At 45.4% G+C, this 12,590-nt stretch overlaps 1 protein-coding gene across 1 annotated transcript; it reads right to left on the reverse strand.

Moving 5' to 3' along the window:
• Positions 1-6,401: 6,401 nt before the first annotated feature.
• tmem216 (transmembrane protein 216) lies at positions 6,402-11,859 on the reverse strand (the record flags this gene model as incomplete). The annotated part of the gene is made up of 5 exons (XM_079582442.1): positions 6,402-6,495; positions 8,278-8,479; positions 10,511-10,603; positions 10,738-10,875; positions 11,850-11,859. 5 exons carry the CDS (start codon positions 11,857-11,859, stop codon positions 6,480-6,482), a joined length of 459 nt encoding a protein of 152 aa, XP_079438568.1. The 3' UTR covers positions 6,402-6,479.
• Between the last annotated feature and the right edge of the window lie 731 nt (positions 11,860-12,590).

Below are 12,590 nucleotides of genomic sequence, written 5' to 3' on the forward strand. Positions count from 1 at the left end.
CTGGTGTTTCTCCTGATCTCCTTCCTTCTGTTCGGAGTGACTCGTGGACTGGCCCTTGGAGTGTTATTTAACCCCTCTAATGATGGAATACACACAGCCATTAGCATCATCCAACCACTCCAGGTACGTAAAGTGACCAGTCCTGGTGCACAGGTTCGCTGGTGCTACTGTACCAGATTATGGCCGTCCCGCCTTAGCTCTGCCTGATCCTTCAGATTTAAGATCAGCACTTTTCTAGTCATAAACGATTTTATATAGAATGGGGGGTCCACACGACACGATTCTGACAAACAGCTGATGTTTTATAACACAGCGCGTCTGTCGTCTCTACGGCTTCAAAAACTGATCCCAAATCCGCAAAGATAGGCCTGTGTTTGTGAGCGTGGGAAAACGTGTCCCAATTGGTCAACGGTGTCAACAATGTCACAACACCGCAGCGTTAGCTTACTGCTACTACGAAGCTTCCACTTGGCTGTAGTTCTGTCAAATGGAGATAAAAGTTGGCGACATGAAGAAGCGGGACGTATTTCAGGGGATTTAGTAAGAAAAGGACAGAGGAGACAGAGGAGAAAGCGGAGAGAGGCTAGCTGCCGTTAGCGGCGAGGTGAAGTTCAACAGGTGGTCTCCAAAATCAGTAAGTGCCGCTAAACTCTGTTCGTGGTTGAAATGTAGCTGGAAAAGGTGGTTGTCGTGAACTTTTGGTGATATAAAGTTGTGCTGTTTCGTGTGTGGGGCTGTGCCCATGAAATGAGTTGTTTGTGCCGATGGTTTAACAGAGAAGTGAAAAAAGGAGGCGCGGCGGTGTTTTTCTGTCTTTATATCACTCTGTCATTCACATTTGGGACGGTGAAATCACCCACGTTTCTCCCGTGCGTCCAAAATCGGGCTTAAAGATCAAACATGTTTGATTTCCTACGACTGGAGTCTAGTCGCGTCTTTGTGCCGCCCACACTACACGATTCAAACGTCAGTCCAGTCGTGACCCCTCCCACACTACACGACCCCCCCACACTACACGACCCCCCCACACTACACGACCCCCCCACACAACACGACCCCCCCACACAACACGACCCCCCCACACTACACGACCCCCCCACACAACACGACCCCCCCACACTACACGACCCCCCCACACTACACGACCCCCCACGACCCGACTCTGTGTGACTGCCTTGGACTAGACGCGACTCGAAAAGACTCGGCACGACTGAGAATTGGAGCGAAATCGGGCAATAAAGTCGTGTAGTGAGTGCTGACCTTTAGAAGCTAAGCAGGAAGGGCCTGGTTAGTTCTTGGATGGGAGACCGTTTGGGAAACACCAGGAAGTCTGAGTGTTTTGGGCTTCCAGCTCACATAACCCACGAAAACAGGATTTCAAAAAAATAGCATACTGTGAAGAAATCAGCCCAAACTTGTGAGTGTCACACGACTCATCTGCTAAACTCAAAGCACCTGCACAGGTTTTTCCAGGTGTCATGAAATTGCTTCACTTTGGTTCAATTGTCTCAGATAGGATCAATATGGGGAAGACTGCAGACTGAAGAGCATCACTGAGACCCTCCATAGGAGCTAAGGAGGCTGTTCACAGAGTGCTGTGTCCAAGCAGATCAGTGGAAAGTCTAGTGGAAGGGTAAATGTGGCAGGAGAAGATGCACCAGCAGAAGAGCTGAATGCCACAGGCTGAGGCCTCAGTGCCACAGGCTGAGGCCTCAATGCCACAGGCTGAAGCCTCAGTGCCACAGGCTGAGGCCTCAGTGCCACAGGCTGATGCCTCAGTGCCACAGGCTGAAGCCTCAATGCCACAGGCTGATGCCTCAATGCCACAGGCTGAAGCCTCAATGCCACAGGCTGAGGCCTCAGTGCCACAGGCTGATGCCTCAGTGCCACAGGCTGAGGCCTCAGTGCCACAGGCTGATGCCTCAGTGCCACAGGTTGAGGCCTCAGTGCCACAGGCTGAAGCCTCAGTGCCACAGGCTGAGGCCTCAGTGCCATAGGCTGAAGCCTCAGTGCCACAGGCTGAAGCCTCAATGCCACAGGCTGATGCCTCAGTGCCACAGGCTGAAGCCTCAGTGCCACAGGCTGAGGCCTCAGTGCCATAGGCTGAAGCCTCAGTGCCACAGGCTGAAGCCTCAATGCCACAGGCTGATGCCTCAGTGCCACAGGCTGAAGCCTCAGTGCCACAGGCTGAAGCCTCAATGCCACAGGCTGAAGCCTCAGTGCCACAGGCTGAGGCCTCAGTGCCATAGGCTGAAGCCTCAGTGCCACAGGCTGATGCCTCAGTGCCACAGGCTGATGCCTCAGTGCCACAGGCTGATGCCTCAGTGCCACAGGCTGATGCCTCAGTGCCACAGGCTGATGCCTCAGTGCCACAGGCTGAGGCCTCAATGCCACAGGCTGAAGCCTCAATGCCACAGGCTGATGCCTCAGTGCCACAGGCTGAAGCCTCAATGCCACAGGCTGAGGCCTCAATGCCACAGGCTGATGCCTCAATGCCACAGGCTGAAGCCTCAATGCCACAGGCTGAGGCCTCAGTGCCACAGGCTGATGCCTCAGTGCCACAGGCTGAGGCCTCAATGCCACAGGCTGATGCCTCAATGCCACAGGCTGAAGCCTCAATGCCACAGGCTGAGGCCTCAATGCCACAGGCTGATGCCTCAGTGCCACAGGCTGAAGCCTCAGTGCCACAGGCTGATGCCTCAGTGCCACAGGCTGAGGCCTCAGTGCCACAGGCTGAAGCCTCAGTGCCACAGGCTGATGCCTCAGTGCCACAGGCTGATGCCTCAGTGCCACAGGCTGAGGCCTCAGTGCCACAGGCTGAGGCCTCAGTGCCAATCTTCAATACTTTGTAGGGATTCCCTACAAAGTATTGAAGATTGACGTATGACTTTGAAAGCACCATATTTTGATGAAAAGTATAATTGGTGATTTCTTCACAGTTTTCTTGTCCTGTTTTCGTGGGTTTTATGAGCTGGAAGACCAAATTATGTACAAATAAACAACTAAATACTCTAAATCGTTCAAGTTGTGGGCCCTGAATCCATAATCTATGGAAGTTTAACGTTTTGAATGGAATTATTAAGTTTTCCATGATATTCACCTTGTTTGGACACGGTCTGTACTTGAGTAAATGTAACTGAGTAATTACGTCTGTTATGGTTGGTTTTGGTCAGAGGGGCCGATGGCTCAGACCATACTTGGTCATATTCCAAGGTCTGACGGGATCGGGCAGAGCGAAAGCGGTATGGCCACATCACTCTCACTTACGCTAGTCTACCCCAGGGCAGATGTGGCTACAATAGTAGCTCACCACCACCAAGTATGGATGCATTAATGTTGTGTAAAGTGTCTTTGAGTGTCCAGAAAAGCACTAAATACAGAGGGAGGAAAAAGTGAATAAACTGAATTTCACACAGAGAAAAGTCCAGTGTTTCCAGTGAGCTGATGGTTCGTTCAGCTGAGCTTTGAAACAGGTTCATGCTGCGGGTTAGAGCGTGGCCTAGATATGTGAAAAGAATGAACCTTTAATTGAAAGCTTCAGTCTTTTATTATCTTCATGACTTTATTTGTTTTACAGAATGTAATATTATACTTAACGGTGTGTGTCGTTTGCTCAGGGCCTGTGGATCCTCGTGTTTGGACCCCTGTACGACTCACAGGTACCATCATTTAGCAGCTGTTTTGTCTCCACTGGTAACTGATTAGATACTGCGTGACGCTAAGCCGACCATCGCTAATATCGCTGCGTTTGTTGAACGACCCGACGCGTCTGATGTGACGTTATACAGATGTTTGTGGTTCAACATCTGTCACCCGTTGGATTGAATCGGTTCAGCAGGTGTAAAGTCACAAACAGAAAATGCGTCTCCCCAGGTGTCCTCTCTAGACATTACCTAAGTGTCGGTGAGCTGCCATAGATACAGACGGCATCTCGTCATAGAAGGGGGCGTGGCCTCGCCGAGGGGGAAAATAGAATCTTTAGAGAAACACAATTTTTCCCTCTTTTTTGCCATTTTCTGGTGGAATATGAACTTATTTATCACACAAATAAAGTCAAGTGTAAATCGGGCCCATATGGATGTTTTCTCACAGCAGATTGTTCAGTAGAAGTGAAAAAACGGCAGTTGTAGCAAGCGCTAGCTAACCGTTAGCATTAGCCCGATGTTAACATGTAGCATCAAGTTAGCATTCTCCGTTATTTATGTGTTTATGGGCTGTTGAACCACTTTGCTCCTCCCCATGTCTTTGTTTCTGTATTTAGTAGAAACTATATTCATATTTCTGCATTTGTTGAAGTAGTTTTTGAATAATTAGAGAAAATATACATTTTTTCAAAGTTGTTTTCCCCCTTGTTTTCAAAAATGACCATATATGGGCGATTCCAGAGATGCCGTCTGTATCCATGTGATTATATCTTCACTCCTACAGTTGAAGTGCTCCTGAGGTGTCACTACGCCTCACAATGTAGTTCCTCTTTTTATCCGCTGAGAAAATCCACATGTTTAACTTTGCATAACTAGACGTGGAGTCGAGTAACGACTGACGTAACTGTATGTAAAAAGGGAAACGTGGAAGAGCTCGGTCGCTGACGCAGGAAACGAGGTTTTATCTCAGAGCTAACGGCGAGAATCAAAAACCTGGACTTGACTTGAGACCTGCTTTCAGAGTTACTTCCTCCACCTCGGTCTCGTTCTGACTGAAACGTTTATGACGTTTAAAACAACACTTTTCTGTTTAGATCCGGTCGATCATCTGCAAAAAGTGTCGCGAAACTTCAGTTCTGGAAAAGTAAGTCCATTATTACAATAAGAACGTTCACCTCATGATCATTCACTCATAAATCACTGTTTGTTATTTTCTTTTTGCAGCGGGACCAGTTCATCCACGATCCTGAAGTCCTTTGAGAAAACCGTCCATTAACGTCAAATCTGTGTTTCCTCGAGGAGCGTTTAGTGGGAGGAGTTTCTGTTTCTGTCTCGACTTGGGCCAGTCGATATTAGAGACGGGATTTTCAGCTCGAGTCATTTGGATCTTTAAATGACTCTTCATTTCTTAACATCCATCTTCTTCCACTTCCACCAGCCCCTCATGGCTCCTCCTGCAGGTGGTGGGTCCACAGAAGGACGGGTTTCAGTTTGTTGAAGGTTGACTTTAGCCTGTCTCTTGTTTTGTAGCTTTTAGAAACCCTGTTTTCGCTCTGCACCAGTAATGTGCAGACGTCCCTTTCAGTCTGGAGATCCAGCTCCCCTTGGCTGAGCTTGGACTTCGCCTGTTTTTTTGGTTTTGCACTTGGGGTTTTTCTTATAGTGTGTGTTTGTGGGGGCACTTTCTGATTTGTTTTGTTCTATTTCTTACTGTGTTTCAGATTTGGTGCAAGGTTTTATTTGAATTTGTACTTTTAATATATTGGCCATTTTCTCTTCAATATTTAATCCTATAGATAAATATCTGTTTAACCTGTTTTGCTCCTTTTAAACGTTTAAATAAACTTTTAATGACATATTTTAAAAGCACCGTCTCTGCTTATTTTTACAAACGTATCTGTGGTTTTATTCATGCTTTAGTGATTTAAAAAAAAAAAAAAATCGCTTTTTTGCTGGATTTTTCTAACTTTTTAGATGGATTTTTGTCTTTTTTTACTGGATTTTTTTTGTTGCTTTTTTGATGGATTTTTGTCACTTTTTTTTGGATTTTTGTCGCTTTTTTGCTGTTTCTTTGTTTTGCTTTTTTGCTGGATTTTTGTCTTTTTTTACTGGATTTTTGTCGCTTTTTTGCTGTTTTTTTGTTTTGCTTTTTTGCTGGATTTTTGTCTTTTTTTACTGGATTTTTGTCCCTTTTTTGTTGGATTTTTGTCTTTTTTGCTGGATTTTTGTCGCTTTTTTGCTGGATTTTTGTCGCTTTTTTGCTGGATTTTTGTCGCTTTTTTGTTGGATTTTTGTCTTTTTTGCTGGATTTTTGTCGCTTTTTTGCTGGATTTTTGTCGCTTTTTTGCTGGATTTTTGTCGCTTTTTTGTTGGATTTTTGTCTTTTTTGCTGGATTTTTGTCGCTTTTTTGCTGGATTTTTGTCGCTTTTTTGCTGGATTTTTGTCGCTTTTTTGCTGGATTTTTGTCGCTTTTTTTGCTGGATTTTTGTCGCTTTTTTGCTGGATTTTTGTCTTTTTTTTGCTGGATTTTTTATTGCTTTTTTGCTGGATTTTTGTCACTTTTTTTGCTGGATTTTTGTCGCTTTTTTGATGGATTTTTGTCTTTATTTTGATGGATTTTTGTCTTTTCCTGAAATATCCCTTTAACAAGTTGAACGATCACATGTCGATCCGGGATCAAGTTTTTCATCATCAAACAGAGTGATACGGACACAACGGGAAACGTTCCATAAAAAAAACATTTTTAATACAAAAACAAAAAGATGTATAAAAGTCAAAGCATTTCCATGATATATTTACAAAGGCTGATGTTTCTCTGTGGCTCCTGGTGGTTTTCAGTAAACTCTGGACCTGGAGGAAAACAGAAAAAACATCAGCTCCGTAAACACAACAACCGGGGCCTTTATGAAACCGCTCCCCCCTCCCTCACTCTCACCCTCACCGTCCTCCCTCACCCTCCTCCCTCCTCCCTCACCCTCCTCCCTCACCCTCCTCCCTCACCCTCACCCTCCTCCCTCTCCCTCCTCCTCCTCCCTCACCCTCCTCCTCCTCCCTCACCCTCCTCCCTCTCCCTCCTCCCTCTCCCTCCTCCTCCCTCTCCCTCACCCTCCTCCCTCACCCTCACCCTCCTCCCTCTCCCTCCTCCTCCCTCACCCTCACCCTCCTCCCTCTCCCTCCTCCTCCTCCCTCACCCTCCTCCTCCTCCCTCACCCTCCTCCCTCTCCCTCCTCCCTCTCCCTCCTCCTCCCTCTCCCTCACCCTCCTCCCTCACCCTCACCCTCCTCCCTCTCCCTCCTCCTCCCTCACCCTCCTCCCTCTCCCTCCTCCTCCCTCTCCCTCACCCTCCTCCCTCTCCCTCCTCCTCCCTCTCCCTCACCCTCCTCCCTCACCCTCCTCCTCCTCCCTCACCCTCACCGTCCTCCCTCACCCTCCTCCCTCACCCTCCTCCCTCTCCCTCACCCTCCTCCCTCTCCCTCACCGTCCTCCCTCACCCTCCTCCTCCTCCCTCACCCTCACCGTCCTCCCTCACCCTCCTCCTCCTCCCTCACCCTCACCGTCCTCCCTCACCCTCCTCCCTCACCCTCCTCCCTCACCCTCACCGTCCTCCCTCACCCTCCTCCCTCACCCTCCTCCCTCTCCCTCACCCTCCTCCTCCTCCCTCACCCTCCTCCTCCTCCCTCACCCTCCTCCTCCTCCCTCACCCTCACCGTCCTCCCTCACCCTCCTCCTCCTCCCTCACCCTCCTCCTCCTCCCTCTCCCTCACCCTCCTCCCTCACCCTCTTCCTCCTCCTCCTCTCTCACCCTCCCTCACTCTCCCTCACCCTCCTCCCTCACCCTCTTCCTCCTCCTCCTCCCTCTCCCTCCTCCTCCTCTCTCACCCTCCTCCTCCTCCCTCACCCTCACCCTCCCTCCTCCTCCCTCACTCTCCCTCCTCCTCCTCCCTCACCCTCACTCTCCCTCCTCCTCCTCCCTCACCCTCACCCTCCCTCCTCCTCCCTCACCCTCCCTCACTCTCACCCTCCTCCTCCTCCCTCACCCTCACCCTCCCTCCTCCTCCCTCACTCTCCCTCTTCCTCCTCCCTCACCCTCCCTCACTCTCACCCTCCTCCTCCTCCCTCACCCTCACCCTCCCTCACTCTCACCCTCCTCCTCCTCCCTCACCCTCACCCTCCCTCACTCTCACCCTCCTCCCTCACCTGACCCCACCTCCCTTTATTTTTTCTCCTGGTTTTGTCGCTCTTTTGTATGGAAGCCCGTTTCCGCCATGTTCAAAAATAAGAGATTTAAACTCGGAATTTCGAAATTTTAAACTCGTAGTGTGAGTTTAAAAGTAGTAATTTCTAGATTGAAACTCGAAAACACAAAATTACGACTTTAAGCCTCGTAATTTCGACTTCCTGCTGCGCTTTCATTTTTTAACATGGCGGAAACGGGCTTCCATACTTTTGTTTTGTTTTCATCCTCGTCATTTTTTTTTCCAGCAAACGTTCAAATTTGGGTAAAGCCAAACTGGAGGAAATGTGCTCGGTTCAGGAGATGAAGCTTTCCCTACACTCTGCTAACCCTGCACAGATCGTCTTCTCTGGGGCCACCGGGGGGCGCTGTGAGCTGTGAGCCCGGGGGCCGTATACCTGGTGAACATGGACAGTGTGACGACGCCCAGGATGAGCTCGGCGCCGTGGAAGCAGAGGAGGACGGCGCCGAGGACGAACTCCAGCCGCAGCACGAAGGTCTGGAGCAGCAGGTAGTAAACGGCCAGAGCGGCGCACGGCAGCAGCGTGAACACGGACAGGCCGGAAGACAGGGGGCGCTCACACAGGTTCCCCTTCTCTCCTGCAGGGACAGAGACCGGACACAGACCGGGCACTGAGCAGTTTGTCTTATGTCTGAGCAGTCGTTCATCTTCAATCCCACTTTCAAAAATGTGACAAAAATGTGACAAAAATTCAACAAAAATGTGACAAAAATGTGACAAAAATTCAACAAAAAAAATATAATAATAAACTAGGGATTAAACCAGGGCAAAACATGATCTATCAGGGCTAAGGCAGGACTAAATCCCATAAACCAGAGCAAAGGCCTGATACAGAATAAGAGAGTTACATATGAGACCAGCTCATCTCAAACAACATGAGTAACTCCTGCTCAGCCTCAGCTCCTCAGCTGAGGGACATGCGCTGACCAAACCCCTGAGCCGCTGTTCTGAAAGACCTCCAGCTTTATGATCAAAGTGAAAGAAGCTCCTCCACATATTCAGCCTCTCTTTGGCCTGTTCACTTCACAAAGAGCATCTCTGCGCTTGTACTTTTCACACAAAGACGAATGAAGGCGGGGGAGAAAGGTCAGATTCATGATTCAGATGTTATTTAGTTAAGTTAGAGCCCAGAGAGCAGGTTTAGCGCTGACCGGTTAAACATGCGCTGCAGGTGCAGAACACTTATCCAAAACTCACATCGTCCACTTTTCAAACATCCACAGCTGAGCTGCTGTTTCTGACCTGACAGTCGCTGGTCAAGCCCTTTGTAACGATGAAGACGACAGGGAAACATGTGGTCATCGGCCGCGGGGGGGGAAGAGCGCTGCTTCTGCACGGGATAATCCAAACAAAAGTCCAAAAACCCGCTGCACACTGTCCTTGTGCTTCGGTTTAGAAAACCTGTCAGTCCGTCCAACGATCAGCTCCTGTTCACTCAGTTTACACCGTTTTAAAGAGCCATGTTTTCATTCGAGCCGCGCTGTAGGAGAGACGCTAGCTAGGCTGCAGGCACTGCTACGAAAAGTAGCGCGATTCTGGCGCGAATGCGCCGCGAACGCGGCCCGGATAATGCCAAAAAATAGATACACTTATGGAAAATGAGGCGCGGGCCAGGTTTAATTGGTTGGCGGGCGGGCGGAGCTGGCCCGTGGGCCGCCTATTGAGTAGGCCTGGCCTAGAACAACACAAAACACTGTCAACTTTACAAAGCTACTTTACATCTTCATGATTTAATTTTTTAGGAATTTTTTCTTCCCAAATTCCAAATTTTCCAGTCATTTTGGATCATTTTTATCTGGTCCTCTCATGATGCTTTTCTTTCATGTTATTAGACATGACGCAGTTTAACCCCTTAACTCCCGCCTGAACCGAGCACATTTTCTCCAGTTTGGCTTTACCCCAATCCAAAAGCTTCTGGAAAAAAGGTGAGAAAATAGCAACAAAACTGAGACGAAAACAATGATGAAGATGTGAAGAAAAAGCGAAAAAAAATTGATGAAAAAATGTGACAAAAAAAATTACAAAATGTGACAAGAAAATACAAAAATTGGACAAAAATGTGAAAAAAAATTGACGCAAAAATGACAAAAAACTACAAAAATTTGATTTAGAAAAATGACAAAAAAATGTGACGAAAAAATGTGACAAAAAAATGACAAAAAATGACAAAAAATGACAAAAATGTGACAAAAAATGACAAAAAAAAATACACAAAATGACAAAAAAATGACAAAAATGTGATACAAATTTGACCAAAAAATGATAGAAAATGTATTAAAAAATCGACAAAAAAATGTGACCAAAAATGACGAAAACGTTACAAAAATGAGTTGAATACCCAACAAAAAAATGATGGAAAAAAAATCTGAAGACGTGAGGAAAAAGATCCTCTCGGTTCAGGCGGGAGTTAAGAGGTTAATATAAAAGACTCACATGTGTCATGTATCGTCATGTTGTGATAGATTTTGATTAAGTTCTTTTTATCGGATGTTTTATCACCCGGCGTTAGTGACGGTGTTCTGAGTTTGAGTGATAGATTCTCGGGTTAAGCATTAACGTTATTTCTAAGTTGCTCAAACAAACAAATACATGAAAAATAACAACTTTACCATAGAAGATTCTGAGATTTTCCAGAGCGAAGAAAAGCGCCAGCAAAACCAGATCCAGGATTAGATTATTCGTCGGGTACGGGAGCAAAATGCCTGCGCCACAGAAAGAAGAAAAACATTTATAAAGTCAACAAATCCTCAGACGGGAGATCGTCTCACAGAGTTCACCATTTACAGCAAAAGTGCAGCTACACAAGTCCCAGAACGAGCGAAACGACAGGACTGACCTTTGTAGATGAACATGAGGATTTCTGCCAGGTAGAACGCGGCAAAATACCATTTGTTTAAGTAGAAGAGGATCTGGAGCGGCACCGACGAGAGCTGGAGGAGACGGTTCAGGAGGAAACACTCACAGAGGAAGAAGACTCAACGTACAAGTATGGAGACACAGAGGAGAGGCTGAGAAGGATACAATAGGTTGGCTTCCTGCACAAAATAAATACAAAATAAAACAGTTAACCTCTCACAACAAAAGCAACAAACAACAACAACAAAAGAGCGACAAAAACAGGCCAGAAAAGCAACAATAGTACAGTAAAAAGAGACAAAAACACGGCTGTAAAGTGACCAAAACACGATGAGAATAGTGGGAGAGAAGCGATGGAGAACGCGACGAAAAACGACAAATACACGACAAAAAAACTACAAAAACAGAGACGATAACGGGGAAAAAACATGCCAGAAAAAGTGGCACAAGCCTGATGGAAGCACGTTTAAGAAAGCATCAAAAGCAAAGGAAGAAGTGATGAAGAAAGCAACAAAAACACAACAAAAAATAGTCAAAAAACATCACAAATTTGAAGAAAAAAAGGTCTATCAGTTTTGTAGGTCTTAGCTTTCAAATGAGGTGTTACTCTGGCCTATAGTCTGCACGCTCCAGTCAAGAAGCTTTTAGAGTTAGGTTAATCAGCTCATGCACGTTAGGTCACCAGTGTAAATATTTAGTAAGCTTGTGTTTTAATGTTGCTTAAACTAAACTTTAAACCGCTAATATATAATAGCTTTGCCACTTTTCTGTTGTAAAATGTGAACATATTGTGTATCTTTTCTTTGCAAAAATCAGACCATAAAACAGCGATCATGAAACATATGAATAAAAAACATGTCCTCTCTTTACTCATTCCTCATTGATTTCAAGCTAGCAGATCGTGTATTTTAACCGACTTTACTATATAATTGACTACTACGATAATATAATAGTTTACTAACTATATGTAACCGCTCTAAATACCATACCGAGTCTTTCAGTAAGTGTTAAAGACGATAGACCTACAGAAAAACATAATTAAAAGCATTTATGAGCGACATTTTGGTGAAAATCGGAGACCTACGGACTCACCCGGCGCCATGTTGGATTGCCATGGAAACCGCTTCGCTTTCTTCTTCTACCGCTGTCAGGGCGCGGCAATACGTGCACGGGACACGCTGCGCCCTCTGGTGACACTCGACGAGACAGCAGCTGAGACAACTCGCACGATGAGTTTTTACCATTTTTTAAAGTTTGATTATTTTGATATATTTAATTAGATTGTAGTTAATTATTCATGTGATTATAGTATGACGCAACAGTATTTACTGACAGTAAATTCAATGACTTCTTTTAGTGTGTAAAAAATAATTTAATAATTGTTAAATTATTAATAGTTTGAAGAGAAATGGGCTAAAAGTTCTTTTATTATTATTATTATTGTTATTATTATTATTTTTATTTTTATTTTTATTTTTATTTTTATTTTTATTTTTATTTTTATTTTTATTTATTTTTTTATTTTTTATTTATTTTTTATTTATTTTTTATTTATTTTTTTAGTAGTAGTAGTAGTAGTAGTAGTAGTAGTAGTAGTAGTAGTAGTAGTAGTAGTAGTATTATCATTATTATTTTTATTTTTATTTTTATTTATTTATTTTTTATTTATTGTTTTAGTAGTAGTAGTAGTAGTAGTAGTAGTAGTAGTAGTAGTAGTAGTAAGATTATTAAAAAAATATATGTATATGTATTATTTAATTTTATTTCGGAACGCTCTCGTCGTAACGTCTCTTATTACACTACATTTCCCGCCATGCCTCAGCCGCGCTCTGA

This window comes from Gobius niger (genome assembly GCF_951799975.1).
Source record: "Gobius niger genome assembly, chromosome: 24".
Classification (NCBI taxonomy): Eukaryota; Metazoa; Chordata; class Actinopteri; order Gobiiformes; family Gobiidae; genus Gobius; species Gobius niger.